The following is a 21,120-nucleotide window of genomic DNA, read 5'->3' as shown; positions in this document are numbered from 1 at the left end:
CCGCCGCCGCCACTACTACTACTACTACTGCTGGTGCTGCGTCTGCTGCCGCTGCCTCACCCACTGCTACTACTACTACTACTACTAATACTGCTGGTACTACGTCTGCTGCCGCTGCCGCCCCCACTAGTTCTACTACTAATGCTGGTACTTCGTCTGTTGCCGCTGTCGCCCCCACTACTACAACTGCTGGTACTGCGTCTGCTGCCGCTGCCGCCCACACTGCTACTACTAATACTACTACTACTACTACTGCTGGTACTGCGTCTGCTGCTGCCGCCGCAACTGCTACTACAACTACTACTACTACTACTACTTCTGTTGCTACTGCGTCTGCTGTCGCTGCCGCCCCACTGCTATTAATAATACTACTACTACTTCTTGTACTGCGTCTGCTGCCACTGCCTCCCCAATGCTATTACTACTACTACTACTGCTAATAATGCTTATACTGAGTCTGCTGCCCCTGCCGCTGCCGCCCCCACTGCTACTACAACAACTACTACTGCTGTTACTGCGTCTGCTGCCGCTGTCGCCGCCACCACTACAACTACTAATGCTGGTTCTGCGTCTGCTGCCGCTGTCGCCCCCACTGCTACTACTATTACTACTCTTGCTGTTACTGCGTTTGCTGCCGCTGCCGCCTCCACTACTACTACTACTACTACCACTACTACTTATACTGCTGGTACTACGTCTGCTGCCGCTGCCTCCCCCACTGCTATACTACTAATGCTGGGACTGCGTCTGTTGCCGCTGCCTCCCCCACTGCTATACTACTAATGCTGGGACTGCGTCTGTTGCCGCTGTCGCCCCCACTGCTTCTACTACTAGTACTACAACTGCTGGTACTGCGTCTGCTGCCGCTGCCGCCCCCACTGCTACTACTACTGCTGGTACTGAATCTGCTGCCGCTACCTCCCCCACTGCTACTCCTACTACTACTACTAATACTACTACTGATGTTACTCCGCCTGCTGCCGCTGCCGCCCCCCACTGCTACTACTACTACTACTACAACTGCTGGTACTGCGTCTGGTGCCGCTGCCGCCCCCACTGCTACTACTACTACTAATGTTGGTACTGCGTCTGCTGCTGCTGCCGCCGCAACTGCTACTACTGCTGCTACTACTACTTCTGTTGCTATTGCGTCTGCTGCCGCTGCCGCCCCCACTGGTATTAATACTACTACTACTACTGTACTTATCTGCTGCCGCCGCCGCCACTAGTACTACTACTACTACTGCTGGTACTGCGTCTGGTGCCGCTGCCGCCCCCACTGCTACTACTACTACTACAACTGCCGGTACTGGGTCAGCTGTCGCTGCCGCCCGCACTGCTACTACTATTATTACTACTGCTGGAACTGCGTCTCCTGCCGCTGCCGCCCCCACTGCTACTACTAATACTACTACTACTACTGCTGGTACTGCGTCTGCTACTGCCGCCGCCGCAACTGCTACTACTACTACTACTTCTGTTGCTACTGGGTCTGCTGCCGCTGCCGCCCCACTGCTATTAACACTACTACTACTACTACTTCTTGTATTGCCTCTGCTGCCACTGTCGCCCCCACATCTACTACTACTACTACTGCTACTAATGCTTATACTGCGTCTGCTGCCTCTGCCGCTGCCGCCCCAACTGCTACTACAATAAGTACTACTGCTGTTACTGCGTTTGCTGCCGCTGCCGCCGCCACTACTACTACTACTGCCACTACTACTTATACTGCTGGTACTACGTCTGCTGCCGCTGCCTCCCCCACTGCTACTACTACTAATGCTGGTTCTGCGTCTGCTGCCGCTGTCGCCCCCACTGCTACTACTACTACTACTACTACTACTAATGCTGGTACTGCGTCTGTTGTCGCTGCCGCCGCCACTGCTACTACTAATACTACTACTACTACTACTACTGCTGGTACTGCGTCTGCTGTCGCTGCCGCCGCCACTGCTACTAATACTACTACTGCTGGTACTGCGTCTGCTGCTTCTGCCGCCCCATCTGCTACTACTACTACTGCTGGTACTGCGTCTGCTGCTGCTGCCGCCGCCGCCACTGCTAATAGTCCTACTGCTGCTAACGCGTCTGCTGCAGCTGCCGCCCCTACTTCTACTACTTCTACTACTAATAATATTACTGCTGGTACTGCGTCTGATGCTGCTGCCTCCCCCACTGCTACTAATACCACTACTACTACTGGTGGTTCTGCATCTGCTGCCCCTGCCGCCCTTACTGCTACTACTACTATTAATACTACTACTACTGGTGGTTCTGCATCTGCTGCCGCTGCCGCCCTTACTGCTACTACTACTACTACTACTACTACTACTACTACTGTTGGTACTGCGTCTGCTGCCGGTGCCGCCACCACTGCTACTCCTACTACTAGTACTACTACTGCTGGTACTGTGTCTGCTACAGCTGCCGCCCTTACTGCTACTTCTGCCACTACTACTACTGCTACTACTACTGGTGGTACTGCCTCTGCTCCGCTGCCGCCCCCACTGCTACTACTACTACTATTCCTCGTACTGCGTCTGCTTGCCGCTGCCGCCCCCACTCCTACTATTACTACTACTACTACTACTACTACTACCAGTGGTACTGCGTCTGCTGCCGCTGCCGCTCCCACTGCTACTAGTACTAGTACTACTACTACACCTACAACTGCTGGTACTGCGTCCGCTGCTGCTGCCGCCGCCAGTGCTACTACTACTATTACTTGTACTGCGTCTGCTTCCGCTGCCGCCCCCACTGCTATTAATAAAACTACTACTAATACTACTGCTGGACTGCGTCAGCTGCCGTTGCCGCCTTCACTGCTACTACTACTACTGCTGGTACTACGTCTGCTGCCTCTGCCGCCCCCACTACTTATACTACTAATGCTGGTACCGCGTCTGTTGGCGCTGCCGCCCCCACTACTACTATTGCTGGTACTGCGACTGCTGCCACTGCCGCCCCCACTCCTACTACTACTACTACCTCTATTAATGGTACTGTGTCTGCTGCCGCTGCCGCCCCCACTGCTGCTACTGCTACTACTACCATTACTACTTCTAATGATACTGCGTCTGCTGCCGCTGCCGCCCTCACTGCTAATACTAATACTACTACTACTACTACTGCTGGTACTGCGTCTGCTGCTGCCGCCGCCGCAACTGCTACTACTACTACTACTACTTCTGTTGCTACTGCGTCTGCTGCCGCTGAAGCCCCCACTGCTATTAATGCTACTAATACTACTGGTACTCCTCTGCTGCCGCTGCCGCCCCCACTGCTAGTACTACTATTGCTGGAACTGCGTCTGATGCCGCTTCCGCCCCCACTGCTACTACTACTACTAATACAAATGCTGATACTGCGTCTGTTGCCGCTGCCGCCCCACAACTACTACAACTGCGTCTGCTGCCGGTGCCGCCCCCCACTGCTACTACTACTACTACTATTACTACTGCCGCTGGTACTGCGTCTGCTGCCGCTGCCGCCCGCACTCCTACTACTACTACTACTATTACTACTACTACTACCACTGGTACTGCGTCTGCTGCCGCTTCCGCACCCACTGCTACTAGTACTAGTACTACTACTACACCTACAACTGCTGGTACAGCGTCTGCTGCCTCTGCCGCCCCCACTGCTACTACCACTATTACTACTACTGCTGGTACTGCGTCCGCTGCTGCTGCCGCGGCCAGTGATACTACTACTACTGCTAGTACTACGTCTGCTTCCGCTGCCGCCCCCACTGCTATTAATACAACTACTGCTACTACTACTGCTGGTACTGCGTCACCTGCCGCTGCCTCAGCCACTGCTGCTACTACTACTACTACTAATACTGCTGGTACTACGTCTGCTGCCTTTGCAGCCCCCACTACTTATACTACTAATGCTGGTACTGCGTCTGTTACCGCTGCCGCCCTCACTACTACTACTCCTGGTACTGCGTCTGCTGCCGCTGCCGCCCCCACTCCTTCTACTACTATTTCTGGTACTTGGTCTGCTGCCGCTGCCGCCCCCACTGCTGCTACTACTACCACTACTACTACTACAACTGCTGGTACTGCGTCTGCTGCCGCTGTCTCCCAAACTGCTACTACTACTACTACTACTACAACTACTGCTCGTACTGCGTCTGCTGCCGCTGCCTCCCACACTGCTACTGCGTCCGCTGCCGCTGCCACCCACACTGCTACTTCTACTACTACTACTACTACTACTGCTCGTACTGCGTCTTGTGCCGCTGCCGCCCCCACTGATACTACTACTACAACTGCTGGTACTGGGTCTGCTGTCGCTGCCGCCCCACTGCTAATACTATTACTACTGCTGGTACTGCGTCTGCTGCCGCTGCCTCCCCCATTGTTACTACTACTACTATTAATACTACTACTGCTGTTACTGTTTCTGCTTCCGCTGCCGCCTCTGCTACTACTACTACTACTACTACTACCATTACTACAAATGCTGGTACTGAGTCTGCTGCCGCTGCCGCCCCCACTGCTACTACTAATACTACTAGTACTACTGCTGGTACTGCGTCTGCTGCTGCCGCCGTCGCAACTGCTACTACTACTACTACTACTTCTGTTGCTACTGCGTCTGCTGCCGCTGCCGCCCCCACTGCTATTAATACTACTACTACTACTACTGGTACTGCTCTGCTGCCGCTGCCGCCCCCACTGCTAGTACTACTACTGCTGTTACTGCGTCTGATGCCGCTTCCGCCCCCACTGCTACTACTGCTAATAATACAATTGCTGGTAATGCGTCTGTTGCCGCTGCCGCCCCCACAACTACTACTACTGCTGCTGGTACTGCGTCTGCTGCCGTTGCCGACCCCACTCCTACTACTACTACTACTACTGCTGGTACTGCGTCTGCTGTCGCTTCCGCCCCCACTGCTACTACTACTACTACTACTACTGCTAGTCCTGCTGGTACTGTGTCCGCTGCCGCCCCCACTGCTACTACTACTGCTGGTACTGCTCTGCTGCCGCCCCCACTATTACTACTACTACTGGTACTGCGTCTGTTGTCGCTGCCGCCCCCACAGCTACTACTACTACTACTACTACTACTACTACTGCTGGTACTGCGTCTGCTGCCGCTGCCGCCCCCACTCTTACTACTACTACTACTGGTACTGCGTCTGCTGCCTCTGCCGGCCCATCTGCTACTACTACTACTGCTGGTACTGCGTCTGCTGCTGCTGCCGCCACCACTGCTAATACTACTACTGCTGGTAATGCGTCTGCTGCTGCTGCCGCCCCCACATCTACTACTACTACTACTAATAATATTACTGCTGGTACTGCGTCTGATGCTGGTGCCTTCCCAACTGCTACTAATAATACTATTACTGCTGGTGCTGCATCAGCTGCCGCTGCTGCCCCCACTGCTACTACTACTACTACTATTGCTGGTGCTGCATCTGCTGCCGCTGCCGCCCTTACTGCTACTACTACTATTATTACTACTACTGCTGGTACTCCGTCTGCTGCCGCTGCCGCCGCCATTCCTACTACTACTATTACTACTACTACTACTACTGTTGGTACTGCGTCTGCTGCCGCTGCCGCCACCACTGCTACTACTACTACTACTACTACTACTGCTGGTACTGTGTCTGCTACAGCTGCTGCCCTCACTGCTACTTCTACCACTACTACTACTGCTACTACTACTGGTGGTACTGCCTCTGCTCCGCTGCCGCCCCCACTGCTACTACTACTACTACTATTACTACTGCCGCTGGTACTGCGTCTGCTGCCGCTGCCGCCCGCACTCCTACTACTACTACTACTACTACCACTGGAACTGCGTCTGCTGCCGCTTCCGCTCCCACTATTACTAGTACTAGTACTACTACTACACATACAACTGCTGGTACTGCGTCTGCTGCCTCTGCCGCCCCCACTGCCACTACCACTATTACTACTACTGCGGGTACTGCGTCCGCTGCTGCTGCCGCGGCCAGTGCTACTACTACTACTGCTAGTACTACGTCTTCTTCCGCTGCCGCCCCCACTGCTATTAATACAACTACTACTACTACTACTACTGGTACTGCGTCTCCTGCCGCTGCCTCAGCCACTGCTACTACTACTACTACTAATACTGCTGGTACTACGTCTGCTGCCTCTGCAGCCCCCACTACTTATACTACTAATGCTGGTATTGCGTCTGTTACCGCGCCGCCGTCACTACTACTACTGCTGGTACTGCGTCTGCTGCCGCTGCCGCCCCCACTCCTACTACTACTATTACTGGTACTTGGTCTGCTGCCGCTGCCGCCCCCACTGCTGCTACTACTACCACTACTACTACTACAACTGCTGGTACTGCGTCTGCTGCCGCTGCCGCCACCACTGCTACTACTAATACTACTACTACTACTACTGCTGGTACTGTGTCTGCTACAGCTGCTGCCCTCACTGCTACTTGTACCACTACTACTACTGCTACTACTACTGGTGGTACTGCCTCTGCTCCGCTGCCGCCCCCACTGCTACTACTACTACTAATATTACTACTGCCGCTGGTACTGCGTCTGTTGCCGCTGCCGCCCGCACTCCTACTACTACTACTACTACTATTACTACTGCTACTACCACTGGTACTGCGTCTGCTGCCGCTTCCGCTCCCACTGCTACTAGTACTTGTACTACTACTACACCTACAAATGCTGGTACTGCGTCTGCTGCCTCTGCCGCCCCCACTGCTACTACCACTATTACTACTACTGCTGGTAATGCGTCCGCTGCTGCTGCCGCTGCCAGTGCTACTACTACTACTGCTAGTACTACGTCTGCTTCCGCTGCCGCCCCCACTGCATTTAATACAACTACTACTACTACTACTGCTGGTACTGCGTCTCCTGCCGCTGCCTCAGCCACTGCTACTACTACTATTACTAATACTGCTGGTACTACGTCTGCTGCCTCTGCAGCCCCCACTACTTATACTACTAATGCTGGTACTGCGTCTGTTACCCCTGCCGCCCTCACTACTACTACTGCTGGTACTGCGTCTGCTGCCGCTGCCGCCCCCACTCCTACTACTACTATTACTGGTACTTAGTCTGCTGCCTCTGCCGCCCCCACTGCTGCTACTACTACCACTACTACTACTACTACTACAACTGCTGGTACTGCGTCTGCTGCCGCTGTCTCCCAAACTGCTACTACTACTACTACTGCTTGTACAGCGTCTGCTGCCGCTGCCTCCCACACTGCTACTACTACTACTACTACTACAACTGCTGGTACTGCGTCCGCTGCCACTGCCTCCCACACTGCTACTACTACTACTACTACTACTACTACTTCTCGTACTGCATCTTGTGCCGCTGCCGCCCACACCGATACTACTACTACAACTGCTGGTACTGGGTCTACTGTCGCTGCCGCCCCCACTGCTAATACTATTACTACTGCTGGTACTGCGTCTGCTGCCGCTGCCTCCCCCACTGTTAATACTACTACTACTAATACTACTACTGCTGTTACTGTTTCTGCTTCCGCTGCCGCCTCTGCTACTACTACTACTACTACTACTACCATTACTACAAGTGCTGGTACTGCGTCTGCTGCCGCTGCCGACCCCACTGCTACTACTAATACTACTAGTACTACTGCTGGTACTGCGTCTGCTGCTGCCGCAGCCGCAACTGCTACTACTACTACTACTTCTGTTGCTACTGCGTCTGCTGCCGCTGCCGCCCCTACTGCTATTAATGCTACTACTACTACTGGTACTGCTCTGCTGCCGCTGCCGCCCCCACTGCTACTACTGCTACTATTACAATTGCTGGTACTGCGTCTGTTGTCGCTGCCGCCCCCACAATTACTACTACTGCTGCTGGTACTGCGTCTGCTGCCGGTGCCGCCCCACTCCTACTACTACTACTACTACTACTGCTGGTACTGCGTCTGCTGTCGCTTCCGCCCCCACTGCTACTACTACTACTACTACTACTGCTAGTACTGCTGGTATTGCGTCCGCTGCCGCCCACACTGCTACTACTACTGCTGGTACTGCGTCTGTTGCCGCTGCCGCCCCCACAGCTACTACTACTACTACTACTACTACTACTGCTGGTACTGCGTCTGCTGCCCCTGCCGCCCCCACTCTTACTACTACTACTACTGGTACTGCGTCTGCTGCCTCTGCCGCCCCATCTGCTACTACTACTACTGCTGGTACTGCGTTTGCTGCTGCTGCTGCCACCACTGCTAATACTACTACTGCTGGTAATGCGTCTGCTGCTGCTGCCGCCCCCACATCTACTACTTCTACTACTAATAATATTACTGCTGGTACTGCGTCTGATGCTGGTGCCTTCCCAACTGCTACTAATAATACTATTACTGCTGGTGCTGCATCAGCTGCCGCTGCTGCCCCCACTGCTACTACTACTACTACTATTGCTGGTGCTGCATCTGCTGCCGCTGCCGCCCTTACTGCTACTACTACTATTATTACTACTACTGCTGGTACTCCGTCTGCTGCCGCTGCCGCCGCCATTCCTACTACTACTATTACTACTACTACTACTACTGTTGGTACTGCGTCTGCTGCCGGTGCCGCCACCACTGCTACTACTACTACTACTACTACTACTGCTGGTACTGTGTCTGCTACAGCTGCTGCCCTCACTGCTACTTCTACCACTACTACTACTGGTGGTACTGCCTCTGTTCCGCTGCCGCCCCCACTGCTACTACTACTACTACTATTACTACTGCCGCTGGTACTGCGTCTGCTGCCGCTGCCGCCCGCACTCCTACTACTACTACTACTACCACTGGTACTGCGTCTGCTGCCGCTTCCGCTCCCACTACTACTAGTACTAGTACTACTACTACACATACAACTGCTGGTACTGCGTCTGCTGCCTCTGCCGCCCCCACTGCCACTACCACTATTACTACTACTGCGGGTACTGCGTCCGCTGCTGCTGCCGCGGCCAGTGCTACTACTACTACTGCTAGTACTACGTCTTCTTCCGCTGCCGCCCCCACTGCTATTAATACAACTACTACTACTACTACTACTGGTACTGCGTCTCCTGCCGCTGCCTCAGCCACTGCTACTACTACTACTACTACTAATACTGCTGGTACTACGTCTGCTGCCTTTGCAGCCCCCACTACTTATACTACTAATGCTGGTACTGCGTCTGTTACCGCTGCCGCCCTCACTACTACTACTGCTGGTACTGCGTCTGCTGCCGCTGCCGCCCCCACTCCTACTACTACTATTACTGGTACTTGGTCTGCTGCCGCTGCCGCCCCCACTGCTGCTACTACTACCACTACTACTACTACAACTGCTGGTACTGCGTCTGCTGCCGCTGCCGCCACCACTGCTACTACTACTACTACTACTACTACTACTGCTGGTACTGTGTCTGCTACAGCTGCTGCCCTCACTGCTACTTGTACCACAACTACTACTACTACTGTTACTACTACTGGTGGTACTGCCTCTGCTCTGCTGCCGCCCCCACTCCTACTACTACTACTACTACTATTACTACTGCCGCTGGTACTGCGTCTGCTGCCGCTGCCGCCCGCACTCCTACTACTACTACTACTACTACTATTACTACTGCTACTACCACTGGTACTGCGTCTGCTGCCGCTTCCGCTCCCACTGCTACTAGTACTTGTACTACTACTACACCTACAACTGCTGGTACTGCGTCTGCTGCCTCTGCCGCCCCCACTGCTACTACCACTATTACTACTACTGCTGGTACTGCGTCCGCTGCTGCTGCCGCGGCCAGTGCTACTACTACTACTGCTAGTACTACGTCTGCTTCTGCTGCCGCCCCCACTGCATTTAATACAACTACTACTACTACTACTGCTGGTACTGCGTCTCCTGCCGCTGCCTCAGCCACTGCTACTACTACTATTACTAATACTGCTGGTACTACGTCTGCTGCCTCTGCAGCCCCCACTACTTATACTACTAATGCTGGTACTGCGTCTGTTACCCCTGCCGCCCTCACTACTACTACTGCTGGTACTGCGTCTGCTGCCGCTGCCACTCCCACTCGTACTACTACTATTACTGGTACTTAGTCTGCTGCCTCTGCCGCCCCCACTGCTGCTACTACTACCACTACTACTACTACAACTGCTGGTACTGCGTCTGCTGCCGCTGTCTCCCAAACTGCTACTACTACTACTACTGCTTGTACTGCGTCTGCTGCCGCTGCCTCCCACACTGCTACTACTACTACTACTACTACAACTGCTGGTACTGCGTCCGCTGCCACTGCCTCCCACACTGCTACTACTACTACTACTACTTCTCGTACTGCGTCTTGTGCCGCTGCCGCCCCCACTGATACTACTACTACAACTGCTGGTACTGGGTCTGCTGTCGCTGCCGCCCCCACTGCTAATACTATTACTACTGCTGGTACTGCGTCTGCTGCCGCTGCCTCCCCCACTGTTAATACTACTACTACTAATACTACTACTGCTGTTACTGTTTCTGCTTCCGCTGCCGCCTCTGCTACTACTACTACTACTACTACTACTACTACTACCATGACTACAAGTGCTGGTACTTCGTCTGCTGCCGCTGCCGCCCCCACTGCTACTACTAATACTACTAGTACTACTGCTGGTACTGCGTCTGCTGCTGCCGCAGCCGCAACTGCTACTACTACTACTACTTCTGTTGCTACTGCGTCTGCTGCCGCTGCCGCCCCCACTGCTATTAATACTACTACTACTACTGGTACTGCTCTGCTGCCGCTGCCGCCCCCACTGCTAGTACTACTACTGCTGGTACTGCGTCTGATGCCGCTTCCGCCCCCACTGCTACTACTGCTACTATTACAATTGCTGGTACTGCGTCTGTTGTCGCTGCCGCCCCCACAACTACTACTACTGCTGCTGGTACTGCGTCTGCTGCCGGTGCCGCCCCCACTCCTACTACTACTACTACTACTGCTGGTACTGCGTCTGCTGTCGCTTCCGCCCCCACTGCTACTACTATTACTACTACTACTGCTAGTACTGCTGGTACTGCGTCCGCTGCCGCCCACACTGCTACTGCTACTGCTGGTACTGCGTCTGTTGCCGCTGCCGCCCCCACAGCTACTACTACTACTACTACTACTACTACTACTGCTGGTACTGCGTCTGCTGCCCCTGCCGCCCCCACTCTTACTACTACTACTACTGGTACTGCGTCTGCTGCCTCTGCCGCCCCATCTGCTACTACTACTACTGCTGGTACTGCATCAGCTGCCGCTGCCGCCCCCACTGCTACTACTACTACTACTACTATTGCTGGTGCTGCATCTGCTGCCGCTGCCGCCCTTACTGCTACTACTACTATTACTACTACTACTGCTGGTACTCCGTCTGCTGCCGCTGCCGCCGTCATTCCTACTACTACTATTACTACTACTACTACTACTGTTGGTACTGCGTCTGCTGCCGCTGCCGCCACCACTGCTACTACTACAACTACTACTACTACTGCTGGTACTGTGTCTGCTACAGCTGCTGCCCTCACTGCTACTTCTACCACTACTACTACTGCTACTACTACTGGTGGTACTGCCTCTGCTCCGCTGCCGCCCCACTGCTACTACTACTACTACTATTACTACTGCCGCTGGTACTGCGTCTGCTGCCGCTGCCGCCCGCACTCCTACTACTACTACTACTACTATTACTACTACTACTACTACTACTGGTACTGCGTCTGCTGCCGCTTCCGCTCCCACTGCTACTAGTACTAGTACTACTACTACACATACAACTGCTGGTACTGCGTCTGCTGCCTCTGCCGCCCCCACCGCCACTACCACTATTACTACTACTGCTGGTACCGCGTCCGCTGCTGCTGCCGCTGCCAGTGCTACTACTACTACTACTACTGCTAGTACTACGTCTGCTTCCGCTGCCGCCCCCACTGCTATTAATACAACTACTACTACTACTACTGCTGGTACTGCGTCTCCTGCCGCTGCCTCAGCCACTGCTACTACTACTATTACTAATACTGCTGGTACTACGTCTGCTGCCTCTGCAGCCCCCACTACTTATACTACTAATGCTGGTACTGCGTCTGTTACCGCTGCCGCCCTCACTACTACTACTGCTGGTACTGCGTCTTCTGCCGCTGCCTCCCCCACTGTTACTACTACTACTACTACTGCTGTTACTGTGTCTGCTTCCGCTGCCGCCCCTGCTACTACTACTACTACTACTACTACCATTACTACAACTGCTGGTACTGCGTCTGCTGCCGCTGCCGCCCCCACTGCTACTACTAATACTACTAGTACTACTGCTGGTACTGCGTCTGCTGCTGCCGCCGCCGCAACTGCTACTACTACTACTACTACTACTTGTGTTGCTACTGCGTCTGCTGCCGCTGCCGCCAACACTGCTATTAATACTACTACTACTACTACTGGTACTGCTCAGCTGCCGCTGCCGCCCCCACTGCTAGTACTACTACTGCTGGTACTGCGTCTGATGCCGCTTCCGCCCCCACTGCTACTACTGCAACTAATACAATTGCTGGTACTGCGTCTGTTGCCGCTGCCGCCCCCACAACTACTGCTATTGCTGCTGGTACTGCGTCTGCTGTCGCTTCCGCCCCCACTGCTACTACTACTACTACTACTACTGCTAGTACTGCTGGTACTGTGTCCGCTGCCGCCCCCACTGCTACTACTACTGCTGGTACTGCTCTGCTGCCGCTGCCGCCCCTACTATTACTACTACTGGTACTGCGTCTGTTGCCGCTGCCGCCCCCACAGCTACTACTACTACTACTACTACTGCTGGTACTGCGTCTGCTGGCGCTGCCGCCCCCACTCTTACTACTACTACTACTACTACTGGTTCTGCGTCTGCTGCCGCTGCCGCCCCCACGGCTACTACTACTACTACTAATGTTAGTACTGCGTCTGCTGTCGCTGCCGCCGCCACTGCTACTACTACTACTACTACTACTACTACTGCTGGTACTGCGTCTGCTGTCGCTGCCGCCGCCACTGCTACTACTACTACTACTGTTGCTACTGCGACTGCTGCCGCTGCTGCCCCCACTGCTGCTACTACTACTACTGTTGGTACTGCGTCTGCTGCCGCTGTCGCCCCCACTGCTACTACTACTACTACTACTACAACTGTTGGTACTGTGTCTGCTGTCGCTGCCGCCACTACTACTACTACTACTACTAATGTTGGTACTGCGTCTGCTGGCGCTGCCGCCCCCACTGCTTCTACTACTACTACTACTGCCGCTAGTACTACTGCTATTACTGCGTCTGCTGCCGGTGCCGCCCCCCACTGCTACTACTACTACTACTACTACTACTTCTACTACTATTGCTGGTACTGTGTCTGCTGCCGCTGCCGCCCTCACTGCTATGCTACTACTACTACTACTACTACTACTACTACTGCTACTACTGCTGCTACTGCGTCTGTTGCCGCTGCCGCCCCACTACTACTACTGCTTGTACTGCGTCTGCTGCCGCTGCCGCCCCCACTCCTACTACTACTACTACTACTGCTGGTACTGCGTCTGCTGCCGCTGCCGCCCCCTCTGCTACTACTACTACTGCTACTGCTGCTGATACTGCGTCTGTTGCCGCTGCCGCCCCCACTACTAGTACTACTACTACTGCTGGTACTGCGTCTGCTGCCGCTGCCGCCCCCACTGCAACTACTACTACTACTAATACTACTACTGCTGGTACTGCGTCTGCTGCCGCTGCCGCCCCCACTGCTACTACTATTACTATTACTACTACACCTACAACTGCTGTTACTGCGTCTGCTGCCTCTGCTGCTCCCACTGCTACTACTACTACCACCACTACTACTACTGCTCGTACTGCGTCTGCTACTGCTGCCGCCGCCACTGCTACTATTACTACTATTGCTGGTACTGCGTCTGCTACTGCTCCCGCCGCCACTGCTACTACTACTACTGTTGCTACTGCGTCTGCTGCCGCTTCCGCTCCCACTGCTATTAATACTACTACTACTACTGCTGGTCCTGCGTCTGCTGCTGCTGCCGCCTTCACTGTTACTACTAGTACAACTAAAACTATTGCTGCTGGTACTGCGTCTGATGTTGCTGCCGCCCCCACGGCTATTAATACTACTACTACTACTACTGCTGGTACTGCGTCTGCTGCCGCTGCCGCTCCTACTGCTATTAATACTACTACTACTACTTCTACTGCTGGTACTGCGTCTGCTGCCGGTGCCGCCCCCACTCCTACTACTACTACTACTACTGCTGGTACTGCGTCTGCTGTCGCTTCCGCCCCCACTGCTACTACTATTACTACTACTACTGCTAGTACTGCTGGTACTGCGTCCGCTGCCGCCCACACTGCTACTGCTACTGCTGGTACTGCGTCTGTTGCCGCTGCCGCCCCCACAGCTACTACTACTACTACTACTACTACTACTACTGCTGGTACTGCGTCTGCTGCCCCTGCCGCCCCCACTCTTACTACTACTACTACTGGTACTGCGTCTGCTGCCTCTGCCGCCCCATCTGCTACTACTACTACTGCTGGTACTGCGTCTGCTGCTGCTGCCGCCACCACTGCTAATACTACTACTGCTGGTAATGCGTCTGCTGCTGCTGCCGCCCCCACTTCTACTACTTCTACTACTAATAATATTACTGCTGGTACTGCGTCTGATGTTGGTGCCTTCCCAACTGCTACTAATAATACTACTACTGCTGGTGCTGCATCAGCTGCCGCTGCCGCCCCCACTGCTACTACTACTACTACTACTATTGCTGGTGCTGCATCTGCTGCCGCTGCCGCCCTTACTGCTACTACTACTATTACTACTACTACTGCTGGTACTCCGTCTGCTGCCGCTGCCGCCGTCATTCCTACTACTACTATTACTACTACTACTACTACTGTTGGTACTGCGTCTGCTGCCGCTGCCGCCACCACTGCTACTACTACAACTACTACTACTACTGCTGGTACTGTGTCTGCTACAGCTGCTGCCCTCACTGCTACTTCTACCACTACTACTACTGCTACTACTACTGGTGGTACTGCCTCTGCTCCGCTGCCGCCCCACTGCTACTACTACTACTACTATTACTACTGCCGCTGGTACTGCGTCTGCTGCCGCTGCCGCCCGCACTCCTACTACTACTACTACTACTATTACTACTACTACTACTACTACTGGTACTGCGTCTGCTGCCGCTTCCGCTCCCACTGCTACTAGTACTAGTACTACTACTACACATACAACTGCTGGTACTGCGTCTGCTGCCTCTGCCGCCCCCACCGCCACTACCACTATTACTACTACTGCTGGTACCGCGTCCGCTGCTGCTGCCGCTGCCAGTGCTACTACTACTACTACTACTGCTAGTACTACGTCTGCTTCCGCTGCCGCCCCCACTGCTATTAATACAACTACTACTACTACTACTGCTGGTACTGCGTCTCCTGCCGCTGCCTCAGCCACTGCTACTACTACTATTACTAATACTGCTGGTACTACGTCTGCTGCCTCTGCAGCCCCCACTACTTATACTACTAATGCTGGTACTGCGTCTGTTACCGCTGCCGCCCTCACTACTACTACTGCTGGTACTGCGTCTTCTGCCGCTGCCTCCCCCACTGTTACTACTACTACTACTACTGCTGTTACTGTGTCTGCTTCCGCTGCCGCCCCTGCTACTACTACTACTACTACTACTACCATTACTACAACTGCTGGTACTGCGTCTGCTGCCGCTGCCGCCCCCACTGCTACTACTAATACTACTAGTACTACTGCTGGTACTGCGTCTGCTGCTGCCGCCGCCGCAACTGCTACTACTACTACTACTACTACTTGTGTTGCTACTGCGTCTGCTGCCGCTGCCGCCAACACTGCTATTAATACTACTACTACTACTACTGGTACTGCTCAGCTGCCGCTGCCGCCCCCACTGCTAGTACTACTACTGCTGGTACTGCGTCTGATGCCGCTTCCGCCCCCACTGCTACTACTGCAACTAATACAATTGCTGGTACTGCGTCTGTTGCCGCTGCCGCCCCCACAACTACTGCTATTGCTGCTGGTACTGCGTCTGCTGTCGCTTCCGCCCCCACTTCTACTACTACTACTACTACTACTGCTAGTACTGCTGGTACTGTGTCCGCTGCCGCCCCCACTGCTACTACTACTGCTGGTACTGCTCTGCTGCCGCTGCCGCCCCTACTATTACTACTACTGGTACTGCGTCTGTTGCCGCTGCCGCCCCCACAGCTACTACTACTACTACTACTACTGCTGGTACTGCGTCTGCTGGCGCTGCCGCCCCCACTCTTACTACTACTACTACTACTACTGGTTCTGCGTCTGCTGCCGCTGCCGCCCCCACGGCTACTACTACTACTACTAATGTTAGTACTGCGTCTGCTGTCGCTGCCGCCGCCACTGCTACTACTACTACTACTACTACTACTACTGCTGGTACTGCGTCTGCTGTCGCTGCCGCCGCCACTGCTACTACTACTACTACTGTTGCTACTGCGACTGCTGCCGCTGCTGCCCCCACTGCTGCTACTACTACTACTGTTGGTACTGCGTCTGCTGCCGCTGTCGCCCCCACTGCTACTACTACTACTACTACTACAACTGTTGGTACTGTGTCTGCTGTCGCTGCCGCCACTACTACTACTACTACTACTAATGTTGGTACTGCGTCTGCTGGCGCTGCCGCCCCCACTGCTTCTACTACTACTACTACTGCCGCTAGTACTACTGCTATTACTGCGTCTGCTGCCGGTGCCGCCCCCCACTGCTACTACTACTACTACTACTACTACTTCTACTACTATTGCTGGTACTGTGTCTGCTGCCGCTGCCGCCCTCACTGCTATGCTACTACTACTACTACTACTACTACTACTACTGCTACTACTGCTGGTACTGCGTCTGTTGCCGCTGCCGCCCCACTACTACTACTGCTTGTACTGCGTCTGCTGCCGCTGCCGCCCCCACTCCTACTACTACTACTACTACTGCTGGTACTGCGTCTGCTGCCGCTGCCGCCCCCTCTGCTACTACTACTACTGCTACTGCTGCTGATACTGCGTCTGTTGCCGCTGCCGCCCCCACTACTAGTACTACTACTACTGCTGGTACTGCGTCTGCTGCCGCTGCCGCCCCCACTGCAACTACTACTACTACTAATACTACTACTGCTGGTACTGCGTCTGCTGCCGCTGCCGCCCCCACTGCTACTACTATTACTATTACTACTACACCTACAACTGCTGTTACTGCGTCTGCTGCCTCTGCTGCTCCCACTGCTACTACTACTACCACCACTACTACTACTGCTCGTACTGCGTCTGCTACTGCTGCCGCCGCCACTGCTACTATTACTACTATTGCTGGTACTGCGTCTGCTACTGCTCCCGCCGCCACTGCTACTACTACTACTGTTGCTACTGCGTCTGCTGCCGCTTCCGCCCCCTCTGCTACTACTACTACTACTTCTACTGCTGGTACTGCGTCTGCTGCCGCTGCCGCCCCCACTGCTACTACTACTACTACTGCTGGTACTGCGTCTGCTGCCGCTGCCGCCCCCACTGCTACTACTACTACTGCTGGTACTGCGTCTGCTGTCGCTGCCTCCCCCACTGCTACTACTACTACTACTGCTGGTACTGCGTCTGCTGCCGCTGCCGCCCCCACTGCTGCTACTACTACTACTACTACTACCACTACTACTACTGTCGGTACAGCGTCTGCTGCCGCTGGCGCCCCCCACTGCTACTACTACTACTACTACTACTACTACTACTACTACTGTTGGTACTGCGTCTGCTGTCGCTGCCGCCCCTGCTACTACAACTACTACTGTTGGTACTGCGTCTGCTGCCGCTGCCGCCCCACTGCTACTACTACTACTACTACTGGTGGTACTGCGTCTGCTGGCGCTGCCGCTGCCACTGCTACTACTACTACTGCTACTACTACTACTACTACTACTACAGCTAGTGCTATTACTGGGTCTGCTGCCACTGCTGCTGATACTACTACTACTACAACTGCAACTACTGCTAGTACTGCGTCTGCTACCACTGCCACTGTTACTACTACTACTACTACTACTACTACTACTTGTACTACTACTGCTACTGCTGCAGTTGCCACTGCTACTGCTGCTACTACTACTACCAATGTGACTACTATTACTTCAGCTACTATTACAATGACTACTGCTACTGCTAGTACTGCTGCTGCTACTACTTCTACTTCTACTACTTCTACTACTACTACTGCTATTGTTGTCATCGTGATTTTGATCATGACGAGTATGTGGTAAAGAATCAATGATCATCCGAAATAAATAGAGAAGGAAAACAGTATATTTTAAAATTGGTAAACTTGTTAATCTTTATATAACGCAATGAAGTTAAAAAATATATAGGTCTAAAATAGACTACGATTTTTCATCCTAGAAGGAAAACTGCTTTTAAACATACATTAATATACTTTGTTTAACATAGAGCTGAGATAGTTCATTAAAGTTTCATGTAATTAATATTATTCGTATTGCTTAAATTTTTTGTTCTCCCAATTTCGCGCAATTTCTTCTTAATTGCGGGAACCTTAACAACGTCTGAGTTGTTTTGCACAACGTCTATGTGTAAACAAGTTCTTTGATGTAGGCCTACACCCTCATCTGTGGTTAATTCCATTTCAGTGGATGGTTATGAAAATAATACATTTGAAACGAAACTTAGGCAGCAATTAATAAATGATTTTCTCACTTTCCACATGGAGACGTTTTGGGGTGGCATTAAGTCATTATGATGACGTCGAGCACCAAGTTCACTTGCTTTTTATCTAACTTACATATGATTTTGTCAAGGGAAAGATAAATATTGTCTCTGAATGTGGATCCAACACTTTACTTTATAAAATTTAACGTCTGACTTGAAGAATCAAGACGCAATGAAGTGGCGTTCTTGAATATGGCCTTTAGAATAAGAAGTGTTTATTTTAAGCAAGTATTGACACTTTCTACTAAGTGAAGGTGGGATAATTAAGTGGTTTGTGTTTTAACAGTTTGTGAATATTTAATACATATATACGGGGTGTATCTATATATGTGTCCATAAATGTTAGGACGTATTCCTGACACCAAAACATAACAAAAAGTTCATATGAATATGGGTCCAAAAACCCTTCGTTAGGGAGTTATGAAAGGAATTTCCTGTAGTGACCCCTGATTATGTAATTCACCGCAAACTTGCATTTTTCCCACTTTCTTCATTACAGTTGGTCATGTCATTTGTTTTGTTTTGTCTGATTGCCTTTTGTTCTGTTTTGTGTTATTCACAGTAACATTAATCACATCACGAGATGTATTCAGTGAGAGAAATGACGGATATGCAGTACATTTATGGCCTAGCAGATGGGAATACGATAGCAGCACGTCAACTTTATGCAGGAAGATACCCTGAGAGGCACTTACCTTGTGGAAAAACCTTTGCATGCATCCACCAACGCTTGCTCAGGGCATGCATCGAAGCAGGAGGAGGTCACTTTGAGCAATTTTTGTAAATGTGTGTTGTGAAATGTATCACATGTACCATTACCAATAAACCCATAACTTCCTAACGAAGGGTTTGCGGTTCCATGTTCATATGAACTTTTTGTTATGGTTTGGTGTCTGGAATACGCCCCGACATATTTGAACACGTATATAGATACATCCGATTTTTCTGTCTTTATTTTATACTTTATCCTTTTCAGCATAAATTAGTTTTAAATTTTCTTGATTTATTTTTAGTTTAGAGTAAATACAGATCTTTGTAGATGAGTTCTATTAAATTGTTGTGCTTTCAGAAATAGTGTTTCAATAAGTTGTGTATGTACGACTCATATAAAGCCATTGGTGTAGACCAATTTACAGATAGTCGTCCATGCTGTTCCATAGGAGCGTCTTCACTACACCCGCTTTGAGATGAGATGGTAAGAGATTTGTTGGTATACCACAGAGGAACCAGAGCTTCCGAAGCAAACCCCTGTGTTTCCAGGTCCGCGGGCTTACACTGGGCGTACGCCAGAGATCGAACCTGGGCCCACAGGCTTGAGTCCAGCATTTTAGCTCCTGGACCACAACTTGAATTAGGTAATATTGTTGGGTTTTCCCCGTTTCAGAAACCATCAGACTGTGAATCCTGATTGATGAAGGAAGAATAAATGTAGGTAAGTGAAGAAAAAATGGGAGTAGTACTCAAATGGAATTAATAGACATCAAGCAACTTTTGTGTATTCACTAACACAATTTTTGTTTTGTTTTGTTTCTTTTGTTTCAGGCCCCGCTCATATCCTGTGCCTCATCGTGGCGAGCGGGTGAAACAAAGAATGATGCATGATGCCAGTTTTATTAATGGCTGAAAATATTTTTGTAATTTTCCGTGATTAATCTTATTTAGGACACTTGTTATATAAATTAGTTCATGTTCATAGCAAATTTCTAAGATACCACTTTTATAAAATGCCTTCATAAAGAGTTACTAATTCCTACTAATCACACAATAAATACTGTAAAATGGAAATGTAAATGCATCCTTCTTTGGCCAAACAGGATAACTACAACATGGTACATACATAAAGCAGTTCATGGACTCTGTTGATCGGAGACTCATTAAAATAATATATATATATAAAGGTGGCAGGGAACATTCCACGCACTACGACCTGAGATCTATTGTACACCCTCCTATATGGGATGAGTTGCGTGCCCTCCGATCCTCTACGCGCACCGACCTAACCACTTGGCCCCCTTAACGACCAGTTTCTACAGCCAATAGAGTCCATGTACCACTCCTGCTTCGGCAACCCCCTCAAGGCTCCGGAGGCGGAAGTCCTGCCCCGAGAAGGTCTGCCTCGGGTTCCGTTACAGAAGCTATCCATTATCATATGAATACAATCCACGGAGGCCAGTCGAGAGAGTCAGCAGCTTCGGAGGGCCGCCTGTAGAGCGATCTGAACCCAGAAGAAGTAACGGGATGATGAATGAAAATTACGAATTAACTTTTTTTTAATA

At 51.9% G+C, this 21,120-nt stretch overlaps 1 protein-coding gene across 1 annotated transcript; it reads left to right on the top strand.

Annotated features, from left to right (window-relative positions):
- The first annotated feature begins 782 nt into the window (after window positions 1–782).
- Window positions 783–20,427, top strand: LOC138695195 (mucin-5AC-like). The gene is made up of 14 exons (XM_069819654.1): window positions 783–1,176; window positions 2,808–3,289; window positions 4,942–5,095; window positions 5,531–5,695; window positions 6,315–6,482; window positions 7,121–7,342; window positions 8,079–8,106; window positions 9,045–9,124; window positions 9,317–9,487; window positions 9,520–9,705; window positions 10,132–10,276; window positions 10,484–10,587; window positions 11,133–11,393; window positions 20,387–20,427. The coding sequence occupies exons 1-14, from the start codon at window positions 783–785 to the stop codon at window positions 20,425–20,427; spliced, it is 2,601 nt and encodes an 866-aa protein (XP_069675755.1).
- The last annotated feature ends 693 nt before the right edge of the window (window positions 20,428–21,120 follow it).

The sequence above is a fragment of the Periplaneta americana genome, chromosome 2 (assembly GCF_040183065.1).
Source record: "Periplaneta americana isolate PAMFEO1 chromosome 2, P.americana_PAMFEO1_priV1, whole genome shotgun sequence".
Lineage (NCBI taxonomy): Eukaryota > Metazoa > Arthropoda > Insecta > Blattodea > Blattidae > Periplaneta > Periplaneta americana.
The sequence above is the reverse complement of the archived record's forward strand: the minus strand, read 5'-3'. Positions and strand labels throughout refer to the sequence as shown.